This window comes from Sparus aurata, chromosome 13 (assembly GCF_900880675.1).
Source record: "Sparus aurata chromosome 13, fSpaAur1.1, whole genome shotgun sequence".
Lineage (NCBI taxonomy): Eukaryota > Metazoa > Chordata > Actinopteri > Spariformes > Sparidae > Sparus > Sparus aurata.
Genome location: NC_044199.1, coordinates 34,931,614 through 34,954,145, shown reverse-complemented (window position 1 = coordinate 34,954,145; position 22,532 = coordinate 34,931,614). Strand labels below are relative to the sequence as shown.

The window sequence follows — 22,532 nt, the reverse complement described above, 5'->3', positions numbered from 1 at the left end:
GGGCCACTCCTCAGGATCATGGAGGAGTAAAGAGATTATATTTTGTAAACTGACATCAGATGTTGAGGAAACGAGGTTTACCGTACCTTAACGATGTCTTCGTTGGAGGACTTGCACTGCACAAAGGCTGAGACGTCAGTGACGGCTCCGTTCATCTCTATGGAGACCATTTTGACGGGAATGGCCACGGTGCGTCCGGTCAGAATGGCCGTGTTGATAATCTCAGTGTCCTACGGAGAGAAGAATAGATATTCATGAAGCGGCGGGAGGCAGACGGAGATGTTCTCTGATATTTCATCAGCATTACTGATGTCCACATTTAAAACCATTAGCACCGGGGCTCCCGCTCTCTCAGGTGCTGCTCTCAGTGGCAGACCAGAACTCATTTCACTGAGACGACTTTCATTGGATTTCATCAACTGACATTTTCATTTCATGTACTCTGTTCATTTGGCGAGCAACTGGAAGTCGCTGAAATGGGGATGAAAAAAACGAATGGAAGGAAAGGTAATAATCTTCACCTTAACCATTCGAGGAAACACATGTGGTGTAATGGGTCCTGCAGGTAAATCACAGCATCCTGCTTCAAATTTCAGGCTGCATAAAACACATGACATTTACTGTAGCAGCATCTCAGCAGACAGGAGCTGATGCAACCGTGTGCTGTTCTGGTTGAGGTGGAGCACTTTGGTGATGGAGGAGATGCTTCTGTCACAGCAGGAGATTCATTAAGGATGGAGGAAACTTTTTTAAGAAGTTCACAACGACTCCTGAAAGTGCTGCCGTCACCTCCACCTGTCAGAGCAGCAGAAGTGTTGAGTTCGTATTCAAACAGGATAACTTACACTGATCAGCTTATAGAACACATGTATGCTAACTGTGTAGTCAGACTCACCACCACGGTGACGTTTGAGTCATGTGACCGTGATGTCGTCTGTTTGTAGCCTAACATTAGCTTCTTACTGCTACACAGTTAGTTAACATTTGTCTGTGAAGATTATCTGGCTGAACAGAACGTGTACAGCAGATGTTTGTGACCGAGAGTCAAGAACTATTTGTGTTAATGTGAATGAATACTTATGTTATTGTGTGACGTGGTTCTTCACTAGCATACGTTACATGACTGAAGTTAGTACCATCTCTTCCTAAACCCAACATCACCAACCGCCAGGATGAAGGAGTCAGACTGGACGGACATATTTAAAAAACCCTCTGCTCTCTGGGATGGAGGCAAGGGATGGAGATGGAGACGGAGACGGAGGATGGAGACGAGGGATGGAGATGGAGGATGGAGATGGAGACGGAGGCTGGAGACGAGGGATGGAGACGGAGGATGGAGGATGGAGATGGACATGGAGACGGAGGATGGAGGATGGAGATGGAGGATGGAGACGAGGGATGGAGATGGAGACGAGGGATGGAGATGGAGACGGAGGATGGAGGATGGAGACGGAGGCTGGAGACGAGGGATGGAGATGGAGACGAGGGATGGAGATGGAGACGGAGGATGGAGACGGAGGATGGAGATGGAGGATGGAGACGGAGGATGGAGACGGAGGATGGAGACGATGGATGGAGGATGGAGATGGAGGCTGGAGGCGGGAGGCATCTCAAACCGCCTCCTGCCCAAATCTGTGTTTTCTCCTGATTTCGTCCATTTGCACATTTCAGTTTCAGCCGTGTTGGTTCGGTGCTCAGACGTTACTCACTGTTATGACTCCAGTCAGGAAGCTGCAATATTTTCTGATGGGAATCATTTCGCCACGAGGGTAGTTGAGAAATATAATCGGTAAAAGTTTGGTTTTAATTGGGCAGAATAAGCACATTCAGAACCTGGTGAAGAGTTTCTCAGTGGGTTGTTTTAATGGCTCCTTCTCTAATAGCCCAAACACCAGAGGACAGTTTGGGGTTTGGTAATCCGTTTGCTCCTGGACGGATGATATATGAGGATAATATGAGGAGGGAAACTATCCACCAGAGAAGAGGCTTCATTTTCTCAGTGCTTTGATTCTGTTTCTAGAATCTTCACTTACTTAGTTACTGACAGATTACATGTTCCACTGCTGCTGTGTTTAACTACACATCAGGTATCAGATGCAGATAAATCCTGCGTCGTACACGATGATGAAAACAATCTGCTTTGGATTTGTGCTGAAGTCGCCGCGGACGACATTGTCATTCCATGTGCTTTGTTATCTGAAGGCCAACAGCCAATTAAAACACAGTCCAGGTCCTCATTTAAACTTTGAATCCAGTCATTATTTTGCTGTGCACCATGTGAGCTGCAGAGGGGAACACACTTTCTCATCTGCAGCTCGGGAGGGAGGCCGCGTAAAGTTCCTGAAATCAAAAGTGGTATATTTAAATTTCTGCCTGACACTTTATCTTACATCTTAATAAGCTGCGTGAAGAGCATGAAGTATCTGACTTTGTTCTATTTTCATGGACTCCCACTCAACTGCAACTTGCAGAAATATTTATTTATAGAGAGGATATCATACGCAGACTGAGTACTGAGCTTTGTCTCTGCGCAGCCTGAAGCAGCAGAGAGCTGCAGGCTCCTCAGGTGTGACACTGAACTTCACCTGAGAGCGACACAACAACCACAGCCGGCAATTAGATAGAAAGAAAAAGAAAGAAAATCTGAAACATTCAGTTCGGTTTATTTCAGCAGGTTCTCACAACAAAAAGGAGAGATTGAAAGAACAGAAGAGAAAATGAATCTGTATCAATATGTTTGGTAATCACAGAGATGATTACACACAGGCATTAAACTAACGACTGTTATTAATTCTTCTCTGATTTTAGCTCATCCACAGGCTTTTCCAAGCGGCTGGAGCAGAAACAATGAAGCGTCTGAGCAGCAGAACTTGAAGATAACTGTAGTATATCATGATTAAACCATTCAGGGGTAATTAATAACTTCAGTGAATGTTCTCTGATTAGTAATGAGAGCTACAGCATCAAGCCGTCACCTGTCTTTATGTTTATGTGTTTTTGGTTGAGGATGAACATTTGGAGCCTGGATCAAAGCACAATGTGAGGAGAATGAAATGTTGATGTGAATCCTGACAAGTTGTGAATGTCTACTGAAGCTCGTGCTCCACAAAGATTCACATCACGATAACAGATAGAAACACTTTAATTCACTTTTTCATTTGTGGATTTTCAGGAAATTAATCTGAAGATTTGTGCTCAGCTTGGATGGAAACCACTGGATTCTCATCTGTATGAACGACTCAGAAGAATCTGTATCCAACACTGATATTCTGAGGTTTTTAAGGACACCTCGGGATATTTACAGATGTTTTCATTCCGACCAAAACAGAATATCGCTCACAGGAAGCCTCCACACTAACCACGTGGTTCTGGTTCTGGTTCTGGTGCCTCAATCCAACCAGAGCATGGACACATTCACTTTTAAATGAACAATGTGAGCAGAAAGTGAAGGGGGACCCGGCACAGAGCCTTGGGGAACTCCATCAAGAACATCTACAACAATCAGTGTGAGCTAACGGCGTGTCCGACTGTTAATGAGCCGGCGTTTAGGCTTCAGACTGATCGATACGACGTCTGCACAGCTCCGCTTCCTGTGCAGATAATCAATAGAAATCGTTCACAGTGTCACTGCAGCAGGTACAGGATGAATCCCACACGGTACTGAAGCTACCAGCCAGATGTGAAACTCTCTGAACAGCTGGAAGATGAAGGAATCTCATCAGTGAGTGTTTAAAGTTAAATATACACTTTCACATAATAAGGATCCAAACTGTGGACAGTCGTATTTAATCTGATGTGGATGAAGCTTCAGAAGCTTCTGTGTTTCCACGACATGAGCTGTGCTCAGATTCAGGGAGCAATAACTGACACAGTGTTGATTAAAACGACTGAACATCTGTGAACGATGGCTCTGAATGATCGCAGTTATAAAATGAGATTTTAGAGATTTGAGTTGAGAGTTTAATCAGAGCATCAGAAGGTCTGTTCATTGTCTCTGTATGATAATCTACATCCTGTGAAAACATCAGCGAATCAGAGCGCTCGATGCCGATCACATGACCCACAACCCTTTGTGGTTGTTTTTCTGGTCAGAATAGAAAATTAATGTATTCTGACTGAACTTCATCATCAAACAAATCTAATTCTGAGTCTTGTATTTGCATATTCCAGTGTGTTGAACAGCGCCCACTGCTTCACCTAACAATGTGTCTCAGTGACTGACGCAGCTTCTCCTTCAGTGTTATGAAACCTGGCCGATGGTGGAGAAACGGACCAGACCGGACCGGACCGGACCTCATGGATCATCAGCGGGACTCTGGGGAGAAATCCTAAATGACAGACGTCGTCCCTGAGCTCTGCTCGCTGTTCTGACATCCGATAGGTTTAAACTAAGAATACACTTTTATATGTGAGTGCTCTAATTACACTTAATCACACCTGAAGTCAGCTCGGAACCAGAACCAGAACCAGAACCAGTCATCAGTGCACACAGCTTCAGTTAGATGCCCCTTGTTTCATGGTGATACTAACATGTTGGAGCTCCAGTTTCATATTAGAGATATTAGAGTAAATGTATTGTGGCAAGCTCTGACAGAATTAACTCCTCCCTCCTCCTCCTCCCTCCTCCTCCCTCCTCCTCCTGCTCCTCCACGTCCTCCTCCTCCTCCTCCTCCCCCTCCCTCCTCCCTCCTCCTCCTCCTCCTCCTCCTCCCTCTCCTCCTCCTCCACGTCCTCCCCCTCCCTCCTCCTCCTCCTCCTCTCCCTCCTCCTCCCTCCTCCTCCTCCTCCCCTCATCCTCCTCCTCCTCCTCCACGTCCTCCACTCCTCCTCCCTCCTCCTCCTCCTCCCGCTCCTCATCCGCCTCCACGTCCTCAGCCCCCCTCCCCTACTCCTCCGCCTCCACGTCCGCGCTCCTCCGCCTCCTCCCTCCTCCCCCTCCTCCTCCCTCTCCTCCTCCTCCTCACCTCCGCCTCCACCTCCTCCTCCACCTCCGCCCTCCTCCTCCTCCTCCTCCACGTCCTCCCCCTCCCTCCTCCTCCTCCTCCTCCACGTCCAACGGCCACCGTCCCGTCCCCTCCGCCGCCCGCCTCCACGGTCCCCCCACCCTCCTCCTCCTCCCGCCCTCCTCCTCCTCCTCCTCCTCTCCCTCCTCCCCCTCACTCCTCCCTCTCCTCCTCCTCCTCCTCCACGTCCACCTCCCTCCTCCTCCTCCTCCTCCATGTCCCCCACCTCCACCTGCTGTTGAATAATGTACACATGTGGCCGGCTGTGGATCTCTGAGTACATACATGTAGCGACATGTGCGTGACTTCGGGCTGTGAGCGCTGCGCGACACCAAACATCATTTCTTATTTATGGCGTGGCAGCGAGCGGCTAATGGAGTCCGGAGAGTCGTCCCTCCTGTTTGTTGCCTCTCCATCAGAAGACGTCCTGTGATGGAGGCGCCGCTGCCCTCCTGTTAATGTGACTTAAACACTGTAATGAGTCTCAGGGTTGATTTAACTTTACCATCCTGGGATAGTTTCCCTTCTCACATTGTAAATTCTCTGGTAATATCGTCCTCCTCTTATCTGCAGCAGGTCAACTGTGGCCGGCACACAATCTGTGCTCTGCCGACCATAAACCCTCCTTCCTCATCCTCTCTCCTCCAGCAGCTCATCTCTCTTCCTCCTCTTCCTCCCTCATCACATGTTACTGCAGCCTTTTGTTCACAGCCTGCATGGTGTTTGTGTTTGGAACTCTTCATATCAGCACTTTCTCAAAGTGCTGATCTGTTCTACAAGCTGTCAGTGTGCGTATCACCAGCTGGAAACGGCTGCTAACCTTAAAATGACAGATATTCTACAGAAGGAGAAGTCAGAGGTCCGACTCTCTTCACTGTGAGACTCATCTTCTTTCATTTCATCTTCTGACCTGACTCTAGTGGAGAAGCTGCAGGTCCTCAGAGACGAGCTCCAGCAGAAAGCCCTTCAGACACGTTGGTTGACGTGATGAATGCCTCCTCCTTTGTGTTAATTACAGACGTTGTGATGTTGGAGTGAAGGCTGAGAGATAAGCAGCTGCTGCAGTGCTCCAAACTTTCACAGCCGCAGCATTTGTTACTGTTCCTCCATTTAACAATCATTAATCACAGTCTGAGATTATTCACTTCACTTCACACAGCCTGGAGGGGTTGTTGGAAGGGGCAGCAGAGGTGAAACTCCAGCGCTTCACAACAACAACTGCAACCACAGAAAGCACAGAAGCACCACTGTGACAGACGAACAGTATGAACACCAGAACCAGTCAGCCCGGTGCCGGTGTCACGCCGTGTTTGTTCTGACAAAAACCTACATTTTTAACAAGATACCGGAGCATCGCCGGATATTTTTGATGCAGACGTTGGCCCATTTTTAGCCGTGATGTAGCAACAGAACAGCATGTTTTTAACCAGACACCTGAACATCTACGCTCGTGTTTGTGGGGACAAACTGGATGTATTTAAAGCGATGACGGGACGTTTCCCAGCCGTGTTTAGTGTGACAGAACCAGGTATTTTAAGATGAATCACAATGTTTTCTGAACCCTAACCATCAGGACCAGAGCAGTGAGGACCTGAAACTAAAAAACTAACCACACAGAGATGTAAAGTCATATCACGTCTGTGGTTAAACGCTCCCTGCCAGCTTTTATTCTGGTGATTGTGTCGATCCAGCAGATCAACCCGATCTTAAAGGAACCTGCTTCAGTTTGACACAACTCAGTGTAATTAAAATGGAAGTGAGTTCTACAGTTTGACCTGATCCGAGGATGATCACTGAAGTCATTTACCTTCGAGACAACAGCAGACAGCCTCTCATTAAACCTTCGCCGGCCTGCCACCATGATGAAGTCACTGTGTGGTGTTGGCTCTAATAAGACGCCTGTTTCACTTCATCACTCATGTGTTCAGCGTGTTACCTTTGTTTAACTGTGTCACTTCTCCTGGAGGGGGAACGTCGTGATATTATTTACAGTCTAATTAGTCCGTGCAGCTGAAGTAACGGATTACACCTCGTCGTTCAGACCGACCTGCAGGACTCCAATCAGAGATGCTTTCATGGTCAGTCTGAATCTCCAGCGTCTCGTTCAGCGTGCGTCTCCTGACAGGCAGGTGGAGTTGAAGTGAACTGTGATATTTATATCATCCAACGATGTCACAGATGAAAGTTTACGGACTAACTGGAAGAACTCTGAGGATTATCAGGGTGTAAAAACTTTCTGAACTGATCAAGTCTTCTTTTATTGTGACGGGAGAGATGTCCAGACGACTTCCTGTCAACTACAATACTGAAGCTGAGGACAGTAACTGCTCAGTTTAGTCTCAACATCCTGTGCTGAGGTAAAATCAAACAGCAACACCACTTCAACATAAATCTGTCTGATTACCAGAGTGCAGACGGGTCGGGCAGCGCCACCAGCAGCACCGACAGTTCGGCCCGTCTCGCTTCAGAACAACATTTTACAGGAGAAAGTCACGCAGGCAGGAATTTAATTTTGCAGCGCAGGTGAACACATCTGGCTACAAGATGCATCGAATCACAGATTTCACGGGGACCGGAGGACTGAAGAGAGCCTTCTGTCGGAGCAGCTGTGCCGACGCAGAGTCGGACCTGCAGCTCCAGTTCGTTTCACGGAGCTTCAGGTGAAGAACAGCTGCCATCGCACAAATACACAACACGCGATCCACTGTTACTATTCAGGGCTGCTAGATTTCTGTTAAACCACAGAAATCCATGTTGTTAGAAATATTTATGTTGTGAAATATTATATATGCACAGCTGCAGCGACGACCACTGACCACAGTGATCACTGCAGTGCCCCACCACAACATCTACACAACATCCACACAACATCACAGTGAACACTGCAGTGCCCCACCACAACATCTACACAACATCCACACAACATCACAGTGAACACTGCAGTGCCCCACCACAACATCCACACAACATCTACACAACATCCACACAACATCTACACAACATCCACACAACATCTACACAACATCTACACAACATCTACACAACATCACAGTGAACACTGCAGTGCCCCACCACAACATCTACACAACATCTACACAACATCCACACAACATCCACACAACATCTACACAACATCTACACAACATCTACACAACATCCACACAACATCCACACAACATCTACACAACATCCACACAACATCCACACAACATCCACACAACATCCACACAACATATACACAACATCTACACAACATCCACACACTGACTTTTCCACTCTGACGTGTGTGACTCTGAAGTGAAACCCGACAGGAAGCAGACGGGCGAGGCCGAGCCGGGAACTCAACACCTCTCTCCTGACTCGTCTGCCTTTGTTCCCATAATCTGTTTACTTCCCTGCTAATTGGCACCTTTCAGGAGTCGAGCTGACGAGCCCCGATTAAAAGAGTAATCGACACTTGAGTGTTCTGGGATGGTTGACTTTCTTAACACTCAGTCAGTCGCTGCACAGAATGAAGGTGTTGATTAGATTTAACAGTAACGACGATCCGTCCGCCTGCATCACGCCTGATGTCTGTAAATGATCTCTGATTACAAGTTAAAGCAGAGAAACACTTTGCTTTATCTTTCCTCTAGAGCTGGAACGATTTATTGATCAACAAGTATTTTGACAATAATCACTTGGAGTGATTTTTCAAGTGAAGCGAGTCTCCACTCTGCTGCCAGCTCGTTACTGTGGATGTTTTCTGGTCTCAGTGAGCTGAAGGTTTTTTCTGTTGATGCTTCTCTTCACTCTTTGTTCTGCAGCATCACTTCAGCTGCTCTCTGGATCAATACAGGAGGATCTCATCTGTTCAGCAGGTTAATATGACTCAGAGCTGCTGACGGCCTCCACAGCAACATGTGTCATCATACATCCTGACAGCTCATTGATCGTCTGTCTCACATTCTGAATGCTAACGGCAAAAATACAAACAGAGACCCCCCTTTAGACCTGGTTTACTGACAGAGACTAAAGAGCTCAGCTGGTCAGATAGTTCTAAGAGTTTTATTCAAAATGTATTCATTTATTTTAAACAATTTAAAAAATGTAATAAAGCTGAGTCGCTCCGCTCACCATAGCCAGAGGGATGATGGCCTGGATGTCCCGCTGCACCACCGTCAGCTCCGTCACGACCTTCTCTGAGTCCGGAGGCGGGTTCTGACCCTTGTAGTCGATGTTCCAGTTGATCCGTCTGGTGACAGACAGGCTGGTGAAGTTCTCCATCTCGAAATCCAACTGCATCACCTCCACATTACCCAAGACCTCCCTGGAAAACACACAGAACAGGGTCAGGATTAAATGTCCGTTACAGCAGCTGTGAAAAACCACTGAACCAGTCACCTCGACAGCACCAGACTCCTTTAACAAATGTGTTGATTTTAAGGGTTGTTGGGTTAAAACAAACTTTATAACATTGTGAAACTGTGTCTCTGACAGATTCTGAATCATTGTGTCCTTCTTGTAAATTCAGCATTAAATCAGAACATGAAGTTGTGTGTCTCCTTGTAAAAAGTGCTTATTTTACAAAGACACTAAACAGTAACAATATAGGCTACTTCTTTGTCCCCAGACTCCCTTAACAAATGTGTCAGTTTAGTGAGTTGTTGAGTTGGAGACACTTTATAAACTCTGTGAAACTCTGTCTCTGACTCATTCTGCATTATTTGGACCTTCTTGTTCATTCAGCAAATGTTCTACATGAACTTCTGTCTGTCTTTGAGTAGAAACATGGAGTCTGTTTGTCTCAGTGATGGAAGGGATTGTTTCATATAGAACATGAGATCTGATCACAGGTGGACGTTCATGTCAGGTGAGAACTGACAGACTGAGATCTGAGCGCTGTGATCACTCAGGACGGATGGTGACGTTCTGATCAGGTCCATAATCATGAAAAACAACCTGTGTGATGGAGAACTGAGGCTGTGAAATGGTTTGTTGATGAAGCTGTTGACTGGTTGGTTTTCAATCATTAAACGTGTGACAGTGAAGCGTCCACAGTCGGATCTGCAGTCATCTCTAAAGTTCTCATCACCGTCTGAACCTTTGACTTCATTCCATCACTGCAGCCAGAAGCAGAAACTATCACAAGATGTTTTATTTTACATCCGCACATCTAAAAGACTTCCTGTGAAATAAAAGACAGGATGAAATTATATGAATCCATTTGATCATTCAGAAATAACATCCTAGCTTTATTATCTGAATGGACTTTAAAATAAGTGATTGATCATTCAGAAGTGTTCCGTTCGGATCAGCGAATCAATTTCCAAGTCAGAATAGATTTCAGAATAAAAGCCTGACTCCCCTGGAGTGTCTCAGTGCGGTGTGTTGGTGAGGCTCTCAGCAGACGTCAGACAGTCCGACTGATGAAAAGGCCTCGACGTAACATTTCATCCAGTCTGTTGGAGCGGCTTCAGTCTGATTGGTTGATCTCTCCTGACACAAACGAGGCAGTTAAAGATGGTAAAGGTCACGCTGAGATGTCGACGACCCGGAGCTTCACCACTGGACGGCTGACTTCTCTCCTGAAATGTTAGCGGGCTTCTCTCACAGAACTGTGGATGGATGGAAGCGCAGCGATGATGTCGGTGTTGTGACGTGACGGCGGCGGTGCAGAGACAATCCTCTGACGCTGTGAGCTTCATGTTGATCAGTGTGTTGGCGTGATAAGCGGTTTGAGTTCACACCTCTCCTGATGAAATAAAGTCAAGGTGAAGGAGCTGATACAATATGAATTACTCTCTGCTGCTGCTGTTTAATCCTCTCCAGCCGTAATCCTGTTATAAACTACTTTTCTGGACACAAACCCTGAATACTAAATGTTCTGCTGTGAAACTCAAAGGCTGAATCTGACTAACGATGCATCGATGCACCGAGCTGCTCCGACTCTTCATCACAACGTCCCGCTCGCTTTAACTGCTGAACAGGATTTTCTCCACCAAGCAGATAACTTCATATATGACCTGAGAACAGGCAAGTAGATAGAACAGGTGAGTAGATAGAACAGGCGAGTAGATAGAACAGGCGAGTAGATAGAACAGGCGAGTAGAGAGAACAGGTGAGTAGATAGAACAGGTGAGTAGATAGAACAGGTGAGTAGATAGAACAGGCGAGTAGATAGAACAGGCGAGTAGATAGAACAGGCGAGTAGATAGAACAGGTGAGTAGAGAGAACAGGTGAGCAGAGAGAACAGGTGAGTAGATAGAACAGGTGAGTAGAGAGAACAGGCGAGTAGATAGAACAGGTGAGTAGATAGAACAGGCGAGTAGATAGAACAGGCGAGTAGATAGAACAGGCGAGTAGATAGAACAGGTGAGTAGATAGAACAGGCGAGTAGATAGAACAGGTGAGCAGATAGAACAGGTGAGTAGAGAGAACAGGCGAGTAGATAGAACAGGTGAGTAGAGAGAACAGGTGAGTAGATAGAACAGGTGAGTAGAGAGAACAGGCGAGTAGATAGAACAGGTGAGTAGATAGAACAGGTGAGTAGATAGAACAGGTGAGTAGAGAGAACAGGTGAGTAGATAGAACAGGTGAGTAGATAGAACAGGTGAGTAGATAGAACAGGTGAGTAGATAGAACAGGTGAGTAGATAGAACAGGTGAGTAGAGAGAACAGGCGAGTAGATAGAACAGGCGAGTAGATAGAACAGGCGAGTAGATAGAACAGGTGAGTAGATAGAACAGGTGAGTAGATAGAACAGGCGAGTAGATAGAACAGGTGAGTAGATAGAACAGGCGAGTAGATAGAACAGGTGAGTAGATAGAACAGGTGAGTAGAGAGAACAGGTGAGTAGATAGAACAGGTGAGTAGAGAGAACAGGCGAGTAGATAGAACAGGTGAGTAGAGAGAACAGGTGAGTAGATAGAACAGGTGAGTAGATAGAACAGGTGAGCAGATAGAACAGGTGAGTAGATAGAACAGGTGAGCAGATAGAACAGGTGAGTAGAGAGAACAGGTGAGTAGATAGAACAGGTGAGTAGATAGAACAGGTGAGCAGAGAGAACAGGCGAGTAGATAGAACAGGTGAGTAGATAGAACAGGTGAGTAGATAGAACAGGTGAGTAGAGAGAACAGGTGAGTAGAGAGAACAGGCGAGTAGAGAGAACAGGCGAGTAGATAGAACAGGCGAGTAGATAGAACAGGCGAGTAGAGAGAACAGGTGAGTAGATAGAACAGGTGAGTAGATAGAACAGGTGAGTAGATAGAACAGGCGAGTAGATAGAACAGGCGAGTAGAGAGAACAGGCGAGTAGATAGAACAGGCGAGTAGATAGAACAGGCGAGTAGATAGAACAGGTGAGTAGAGAGAACAGGCGAGTAGATAGAACAGGCGAGTAGATAGAACAGGTGAGTAGAGAGAACAGGCGAGTAGATAGAACAGGCGAGTAGAGAGAACAGGCGAGTAGATAGAACAGGCGAGTAGATAGAACAGGCGAGTAGATAGAACAGGCGAGTAGATAGAACAGGTGAGTAGAGAGAACAGGTGAGCAGAGAGAACAGGTGAGCAGAGAGAACAGGTGAGTAGATAGAACAGGCGAGTAGAGAGAACAGGCGAGTAGAGAGAACAGGCGAGTAGATAGAACAGGCGAGTAGATAGAACAGGTGAGTAGAGAGAACAGGTGAGCAGAGAGAACAGGTGAGTAGATAGAACAGGCGAGTAGATAGAACAGGCGAGTAGATAGAACAGGCGAGTAGATAGAACAGGCGAGTAGATAGAACAGGTGAGTAGAGAGAACAGGTGAGCAGAGAGAACAGGTGAGTAGATAGAACAGGTGAGTAGATAGAACAGGTGAGTAGATAGAACAGGTGAGCAGAGAGAACAGGTGAGTAGATAGAACAGGCGAGTAGAGAGAACAGGCGAGTAGAGAGAACAGGTGAGTAGATAGAACAGGTGAGTAGATAGAACAGGCGAGTAGATAGAACAGGCGAGTAGATAGAACAGGTGAGTAGATAGAACAGGCGAGTAGATAGAACAGCGGGTAGAGAGAACAGGCGAGTAGATAGAACAGGCGAGTAGAGAGAACAGGCGAGTAGATAGAACAGGTGAGTAGAGAGAACAGGTGAGCAGATAGAACAGGCGAGCAGAGAGAACAGGCGAGTAGATAGAACAGGTGAGTAGAGAGAACAGGTGAGTAGAGAGAACAGGTGAGTAGAGAGAACAGGTGAGTAGATAGAACAGGTGAGTAGATAGAACAGGTGAGTAGAGAGAACAGGTGAGTAGAGAGAACAGGTGAGTAGAGAGAACAGGCGAGTAGATAGAACAGGCGAGTAGATAGAACAGGTGAGTAGATAGAACAGGTGAGTAGAGAGAACAGGTGAGTAGAGAGAACAGGTGAGTAGATAGAACAGGCGAGTAGATAGAACAGGTGAGTAGAGAGAACAGGTGAGTAGAGAGAACAGGCGAGTAGATAGAACAGGCGAGTAGATAGAACAGGTGAGTAGATAGAACAGGCGAGTAGATAGAACAGGTGAGTAGAGAGAACAGGCGAGTAGATAGAACAGGTGAGTAGATAGAACAGGTGAGTAGAGAGAACAGGTGAGTAGATAGAACAGGTGAGTAGATAGAACAGGTGAGTAGATAGAACAGGTGAGTAGATAGAACAGGCGAGTAGATAGAACAGGTGAGTAGAGAGAACAGGTGAGTAGATAGAACAGGTGAGTAGATAGAACAGGTGAGTAGATAGAACAGGTGAGTAGAGAGAACAGGTGAGTAGATAGAACAGGCGAGCAGATAGAACAGGTGAGTAGATAGAACAGGTGAGTAGATATCACACATGAGTGCTCTGTCTGTGGCTCAGAGCTCAGAATGATCCGCTGGTTTATTTCGTGTTATGATATTTTATTGTTCATTGTTCAGAGCATTAATTAGGGTTGGTTTCTATGGCGATGCTGCTTTTAGCCAATAGGCTCTGAGAGGCTGCGTCAGACAGAACTCTGGCTTTCATGCTGAGTTTTATTATTTAATAGTTTCACTATTTATACTTGTTTTGTTTTTTAAAGGCATTTTGTTTCTGGTCATAATTATTGACCTTACTTACATTCATTAATGTTTTACATTATAATAAATTCTTGTGTTCATATTATATTGTTTTCTTTATCACTTGTATTATGATTTATTGTTCATCTTTTATCACTTCATTAATCCACTGTGGTGTTGTGATTGGATAACTGAGGCAGCGTGGACGTATGTAAAGTATAAATGAAGGTAGAACGAACCACAACATCATGAATGAATCAACGCTCCAGTAAAAGGAATAATAAAGTTACAGTGAAGCCTCTCACAGCTCTTAGTGAAGGTGAAGATTGGAGATGCATTGATTTATTAAATATTTAACAAAGTCTTCGTCTTTCCATAACCTCCACTACGTGTTTCATAAAGCCTACAACACGCCGGCTCAGTGTGATGAGAGGATTCATGTTGTCTCCACAACAGTATCTGTCATATAATACACTCTGATGGTGTCCCTGCTCTCACACACACTGATCACACACACTGATCACACACATATTGATCACACACACATTGATCATACACTGAATGCAGAGAGTCAATAAACAATCACTGCTCTTTATTCCCGGCGTCCTGCTGCAGCTGTCTTCTTCTTCTTCTTCTTCTTCTTCTTCTGCCTGCAGGTCTGCGTGAGGAGCTTCTGTGAGGAGATTACAGATTTGGTTCTGATTCTCATTTTCACAGAACCGTAATTGCAGCAGCTGCAGATTTGCTCCTCAATCAATATGTTTTGGTGGGTAACCTGATGGTCCTGATGTGTGTGTGTGTGAGGCTCCTCTGTCCTGCTGCAGGAGACTTCAGTCTCACTGTGTGATGGAGACGTGATCGCTGCCCTGCTCTTATGAAAATCCTGCTTGTAATCCTCAGGTTCAACAAGCCGAACATGAAACTGTCTCAATGGTGGCGAAAGGGCAAATTAAATCTCTGTCTGCCCGTGACGTTCACACCTTCACCTTCAGCTGAGAGCGACTGTCGCCGCCTGTCCTTCACAGAAGCAGAGACCCGTCCCAGCGTTCAGTCTGAGAGCCTTTTAATGAAAGCCGGATCAAACTATCTGCTGGATTCTCCGCCCACAAAAGGCTCCTGTCAGTGGAGGCGTGATGAGATCTGGACCCATTTGTCTCGACATCACTCAGTGGAAACAAACAGCGTCTGCGTGACACGGCGAGGCACAGAGGAAGATGATGTGACCAGAGGACTCCTGCAGGTTGGTTATCAAGAAGAGAAGATTCACAAACGTTGGTTAAAAAGACGTCCCTCCTTCATTCAGTGAGCTCCAGCTGATGGTCTGACATGAGACCTGGTTCCAGAGCATCACTGTTGGTCTGAAGAAGAGCCGGCTGACATCTGATCAGCTGTGACCTGATCAGGGCCTCAGATCAGAACTGTGTTACAGTACGTCTTATTCCACTTCACTCAGGACTCCACGCTGAAGCTACAGGGTGACCTTTTCATCAAAATACTTAATTATGTATGTTTTAACTAATTAATGTCACTTGAGTCCAGTTCCCAAGGTTACCGAGAGAAGAGAACCAGAGAAACACTGAAGGAAACAGCAGGAAATGTTTTAAATCTCCTGTGTGACGCTTCAGGACACCTTCAGCTCTGACAGCACAAACTGTGGATTCAGGTTTGATGTCAGTTTATAAAGAGGTGGGTGGTGAAAAGTTAAATGAGTGATTTGATAGCAGAAGAGAAAAGGAGTGAAGTAAACAGAGTCCGGCCTTTGTTTCCATCAGCTTAATGATGCAGCGTCTGCAGAGCACACAGTGTGTATTTTAAAGTGGCGGCTGGAGGCTTTCTGAGAGCTCGGGGGGATTCGCTCTTTGATCACAGGCCTGTTTGAACTGATTAACACGGAGAGTTCATCCCATCAAAGCACTGCAGGGCCCAGTTAGACCGGCACCAGAACACGGCGGGCTCACCACGGCCTCACTTAAGGCTACACTACAGAGTCTACTCTGTAAAGACTACAGCACTTTAGGCTCTGACACTGATTTTAAAGCGCAGTAGGGAAGTGTTTAATGTAATTCAAAGGAAGAGTTCAACATTTTTAATATTTAGTTTCAACTGAGAGTGAGATCAGCATCATCTAACGTCTGTTAGCCTAGCTTAGCATAAAGACCGGAGGCAGGGGGAGCAGCAGCTCCACAGTCACCACTGAGCTCGTATGATCTCCTTCATGTGACCTGTTTGGGTTTTTAGACCATCAGAATATTTGTTTACAATAACTTCCTCTTATCTACACGAGGTCTGATGAGTCTGAGGAGGTCATATCTCCATAATTACAGAATTCAGGTTGAGACTGAACGTACCGACCTTCAGCTAGCTCGTCTGAAGAGCTGTGTGGATATTACAGATGCTCACAAAGCAACACAGAAGATAAACAGCACAAACGTTACGTACGTTTAACTTCATGTCTTTTAACTTTACACCTCTGACTGTAGATAACAACAGAAACAAACATGTCTGCAGGTCTCACGTATCTGCACCATGGTGGTCTGCTGGGAGGAGACTGTTGTTACCGTGTGATGTCACAGTGGTTCTGTCTACATCAATATTCTATTCAACACCCTGCATCATAGCAAGGATGAACACAGGTGGAGGTGTGAAGCTGGTCTGTCCTGGTCCAGTCTGTCCTGGTCCAGTCTGTCCTGGTCCAGTCTGTCCTGGTCCAGTCTGAGCTGGTCCAGTCTGAGCTGGTCCAGTCTGTCCTGGTCCAGTCTGTTCTGGTCCAGTCTGTCCTGGTCCAGTCTGTCCTGGTCCGGTCTGTCCTGGTCCAGTCTGTCCTGGTCCAGTCTGTCCTGGTCCAGTCTGTTCTGGTCCAGTCTGAGCTGGTCCAGTCTGTCCTGGTCCAGTCTGTCCTGGTCCAGTCTGAGCCGGTCCAGTCTGTCCTGGTCCAGTCTGTCCTGGTCCAGTCTGTCCTGGTCCAGTCTGTCCTGGTCCGGTCTGTCCTGGTCCAGTCTGAGCTGGTCCAGTCTGTCCTGGTCCGGTCTGTCCTGGTCCAGTCTGAGCTGGTCCAGTCTGTCCTGGTCCGGTCTGTCCTGGTCCAGTCTGAGCTGGTCCGGTCTGTCCTGGTCCAGTCTGAGCTGGTCCAGTCTGTCCTGGTCCAGTCTGTCCTGGTCCAGTCTGTCCTGGTCCAGTCTGAGCCGGTCCAGTCTGTCCTGGTCCAGTCTGTCCTGGTCCGGTCTGTCCTGGTCCAGTCTGTCCTGGTCCAGTCTGAGCTGGTCCAGTCTGTCCTGGTCCAGTCTGAGCTGCAGCCCTGTGCTTCTCCTCTCAGCATCAGGATGAAAACAAATCAGCATCTTTTCCAAAGTGTTTCACTTTCCTAAGAGTTTAAAGTGACCAACAAACAAACATGGTTCAAAAAGCGTTCAGACCTGTGAGAGCTGTTTTAATGGAGCCATTGTGCCGCCTGCTGCTCTGCTGCTCTGCTGCTCTGCTGCTGCACACAAAGACGTTTCTACCTTCCGATGTGAAAATGCAGATTGTGTGTAATAAAGCATTTCAGCGTAGAAACAGTTTGAGCAAACAGCCTTTAGAGAAACTTCTGTTGTGGTAAAAAAACATTTTCTCTTTCAGGCAGCTTCAGAATGGAAACATCAGTGACGATGGAGCAGCTTTGAACACAGTGTCTGTCGGCCCGGTCCGTCAGAACCAGGACTGGAAGTGAAACTTAGCACTGAATTTATTCAGAGCAAAAAAATCCTCTTGTTAAAAGAAAATGAAATGATTTGTTCTGTTCTGAGAAACATTTTTCACTTTACAGCCATTGACTGTGATCGATAATGCATCAGGTCACGTGACATCATCAACGAGCCGCTGCGAGCCGGTCCAGACGGACGGACCCGGACTGAATGATGTGATGAAGAGGAAGCCAGAGAGAGGAAGAGAAGAACACAGCGAGCAGAGCGATGAAGAGATCAGCGGCTCGGCCCGGAGGGAAAACACTGTCATCGCATTTCCTCCGTTTCAGGTAATTCTGAGTAAACAGAACCAGATGTTCAAACAGAACCAGCACTCACATGATTTCACCAATGAGATGCAAAGTACAGCTGCTGGCTGTATGTTTGTCTTTATACGTGTGTGTGTGTGTGTGTGTTGAGTGAATGAGAACATTTATTGAACTTAGAAAACATATTAGAAGTCTCCTTATGACTGCGCTGGTTTGGGTAATTAAAGGAGAGTTGTCGGGAGGATTTGTGTGTTTTTGGGCTCATTACTGTAAAGTGTTGCTGCTGTATAATCACCCACTCACACAAGAGAGGGAACATTGTGGACCCACTCTGTTTTAAAGCAGAGAGGAATAAAAAGAAAGCTGGAGATAGTTTGTTAACAGAACCCGTCCTCAGAACTCACTGGGAACATTGTGAAAGATTTAAAAACAGTAAAAAGATTTTATTTGCGGGTTTATTCACCTCGCTGTGACCTCCGTGAGTCCTGTCCTGTTTCTGCAACTCAATTGTCAGAAATGTATTTATCTGGAACATTCAAGTCTGAAATATATGCAAATCACTATTTTCTGCCAAAGTTAAGAAGTAATTTAAAGCATATGAAAACATAATATTGCATTTGCATGATAATCAAGCAGACGCTCTCAGCCCCTGCACTGGGTTGGGCTGAAGGCTCGGAGCCAGACAGATACAAACATGAAGTAATCATTTGTTCTGTCGCTGCTCACAGACAACAAGTGCCCTCATCAGACTGACACAGCCGACACGTGGTCCAGTCGCCTCAGCACAATGTTGGTTCTGTATGTTTCTGCAAATCACAGATACGTTCAAATGTACACGTATCATAGTGCGATATTAACATTTCAGCCATTAGTGTCATGTTCAGGCTACATGTTGATGTGGGGAGGTGGAGGTGTTGCAGACGGGCCAGAACCCACTGATCCAGATGTTTTCTCAAGGTATACACCTATGGAATTCTTTACCATCAGAAATTAAATCCCAAACAGAATTAAAGACGTTTAGTGTGAAAGTTCAACTGTGGCTCAAGCTGCAGCAGGAATATGAACATTAACTTCTCTCGTCACACAGTACTTTATTCTATGTTTAATGCTAAATTTAACTTGTGTTTTAATCTGAAATGTATAACTGCAGCTGTGTTTATTTGTACCTATTCACTGTATTATCCACTGCCTTTGTATAATTGCATTTATTGTATTCAGAATATTTATTCTATTCTAAAGCCTGACCAGGGACAAAGACTGCAAATTAGCTGAAGCTAGACGTCTTATATGCATCACATTTTCCCATTTTCTGTGGCAATGTTGTTTCGTCCCTGTTAAATAAACATTAAAATAAAATAAAATTAAAATCTGTCAGTGTGAAACCACCGAGTATTATCAATGAACTCAAGACACTTCCAGTGTTCTACTGAGGCCTTAAAGCTGGGAGCGTTTTAATGGGACATCGGCTCATTTCCAGATGTGTTCCTGGTGACAGAACCAGCTGTTTGGAGCCAAACATGATGTTTTCTAGCCTGAAACAGGTGTTTTAAACCTGTAGTAAACCTAACAGACCATTAGCACAGTGTTGTCACAACGTGTTGTCGGTCACTGTCGTCTAATACGAGGTTTCAGTCTGGTCCAACAGAGTGTCAGACAGCACTGCATGTAGTATAGTTTAAAAGAAACACCAAACAACCAGATATCATTTTAATTCAGTGACTGTGTTTGAGTCAGGAATATAAACCAGCAGTTTACTGGTAAAGTTCCCACAACAACAGAAGAAGCAGTTGTTGTCAGGAACATAAAGTGGAGCCATCAGAAATCACCAATGACTCAGATGTTATTTTGTTGGAGTTAATTACAGCTCGGCTTCTTTCTGAGACACATAAAGACTCCGTGACGACTCCCAAACAGCCTGAAACACATTCTGTGACCGATCTCACATCCGACCCACAGGACGTCTCAGGAGCTGCAGAGCTTTCCTTTACAACATGTCATGCTCGTGTTCGATCACTTCGATGGGACGAAGCGTCACAACACCAATCCTTCCGTGACTCCACTCTTCGGACCTTCATTCTTTGCCTGTTTGGCTTCAGGTGATCGCAGAATTTACTGGATTTCTGACTAAATGCAGCGTGGCACATTTTTCCTCCATCCATGCTTGACCTCCTGCTGGACGCTTCTCACATGGTGACAGGGCGGCAAAGATTACACGACAGGGGTCACTAAATATAGAACGAAGGGCTGCCGAGAGGTAAACAATGGAGGAAGGGTGAGAGGTATGGCCACTCGCTGTCCTCCTCCTCCCTGTCCTCCTCCTCTCCTTCCTCCTCCTCTCCGTCCTCCTCCTCTCTCTCCTCCTCCTCTCTGTCCTCCTCTCCTCCTCTCTCTCCTCCTCCTCTCTGTCCTCCTCCTCTCCTCCTCTCTCTCCTCCTCCTCTCTGTCCTCCTCTCTGTCCTCCTCCTCCTCTCTGTCCTCCTCCTCTCTGTCCTCCTCCTCCTCTCTGTCCTCCTCCTCTCTGTCTTCCTCCTCCTCTCTGTCCTCCTCCTCTCTGTCCTCCTCTCTCCTCCTCCTCTCTGTCCTCCTCCTCTCCTCCTCTCCCTCCTCCTCCTCTCCCTCCTCCTCTCTGTCCTCCTCTCTGTCCTGCTCCTCTCTGTCCTCCTCCTCCTCTCCCTCCTCCTCTCTGTCCTCCTCCTCCTCTCCCTCCTCCTCTCCCTCCTCCTCTCTGCCCTCTCCTCCTCCTCCTCTCCTCCTCTCCTCCTCCCCTCTCCTCGGGAGCGATGCCAGTATCCAGCCCAGCAGTTGTTAGCGTGTGCGGCTCGGTGCTAACCAGCTCGCTCCCTCTGCTTCAGCTCTTAATGAATTCAACGCATCACATATTGTGATTAATGGCTGTAAATGTTGAGTTGGACCTGCAGCTGCTGGGTTATAATCTCTAGACACAGATTTGTGTGTGTGATGCAGAATCTGTCCCAGTAACATTGACCCGTTAGTGAGCAGCCGTTGGTTCCGTGTAAACAGAGAAACATGGAAATGATGCTTCTTATTTTCATGTATCTGCACTCGTACGCAGATATCTTATAAAGATCAGCTGAAATGTTGCACCCAGAAGAGGAAATCGGTTCCGCTGGCTCCACCAGAACCCCTGAACCATCAGCCACCCCTGTCAGATGACAGCAGACAGTTCTGATGGTTCTGGGAGGAGACCGTGTTCTGGTTAGCCTGGATGAGGACAGACAGTATGTGAGCGGAGATCCTTTGATCGTGGTGAGTTTCCATCACTGGGATAACTGAGTGTCGGCTGGCTGACGACCCGTCCTGTGGAGGTTCTGGATCATCTTTGTGGACCTCACATCTTCTCAGTCAGTCCAAAATCAGAAACCTGTCATCACAGCTGAGGGCGGCTTACAGAAGTGAAATCAGATGTGTTCAACACCTCCAGAAAGACACTTTGGAATGAAATGTTGAAATAACTAATTCAACACTGTGAACATCACAGTTTCCAACCAGAGAAAACCAGAGAAAGCCAGCAGGCTGCTGAAGGTGCTGTGTGAGAGTCAGAACATTACTATTGATTGATTATTTATTATTAATAATCATTATTAGACAGACAGGATGGGGAGAACATCATCGAGACGTGTCTCTATGTTCATCCGGTCCAACATGAACTGGACTCAGTACCTCAGCTGTATTCCTGCGAGCCGACTGAACAACACGCTCTCATCCGTCCAGTCTGACGCCGCAGCCACTGTGACGGTGTTTAGACTCGCTCCAGGAATTTGCGGTAATGACGGCTGTTAGACGAGACCTCATCTCAAAGGTATTTTAATGCTACTTCCTCATCAGAGCACGAGGACTGAATTAACAGCAGATGTAGTAAAACTGAGCAGATAACATCGCTGCTGGTTAAGAGGAGGTACTTCAGTCAGTGCTGCGGGCCTGAGCAGTACTTTATCTCTGCGGGCCCTGGAGTGCTTTCAGAGGATGTTGTGTGCTTTTAAAAGCTGCCTTTAATCTAAAGAGAGTCGACTGTGAGACGCACTGAAACCTCTCAGACCTTTCCGTCCATCGTTACAGAAGATAAATATGCCCGTCTGTGTGCAGCAGCAGCAGCAGCAGGAACCAGCGGCTGCAGCTGCACTCGGCGGTGTGTTGAGGCCCGGGGCTGTTGACTTACCCCTGTTTCACTGCTTTGTTCTTGTTCACGTCGATGGTGGTGATGGAGTGCTTGGCGCCGGACTGAACCTCCCATTCCACCTTCCACTGGGCGTTCTTGGACTTGGTCTGGAGGAGGTTGACACCTTTCTTTGCTTTGACCCTGCAGGAAACAACGAGGGAGGAAGAAAAGGGACAAGTCAGTTTTATTAGCGGGGTGATTTACGAGCGAGGTCGGAGGTGAGCGCCCCCTGGGTGCAGCGGGCCTCCTCCTCGGGTTGCGTCATGGCAAAAGCAATTCCAGAGATGAATCAATAACAGAGATGAATGAAGATGACAGAGCGGTGATACATGAGGACTACCT

At 46.5% G+C, this 22,532-nt stretch overlaps 1 protein-coding gene across 1 annotated transcript in view; it reads right to left on the bottom strand.

The window, feature by feature from the left end:
• The window catches only part of LOC115593522 (transmembrane protein 132E-like), a 31,866-nt gene extending 9,493 nt beyond the window's left edge, over positions 1–22,373 (bottom strand). Inside the window, exons 1-3 of the mRNA XM_030437057.1 lie at positions 22,191–22,373; positions 9,120–9,312; positions 87–230 (exon numbers count right to left, since the gene is read on the bottom strand). Of these exons, the coding sequence (XP_030292917.1) occupies positions 87–230; positions 9,120–9,287 (312 nt within the window). The 5' untranslated portion in view covers positions 9,288–9,312; positions 22,191–22,373. The remainder of the gene's footprint in view (positions 1–86; positions 231–9,119; positions 9,313–22,190) is intronic.
• Positions 22,374–22,532: the final 159 nt, after the last annotated feature.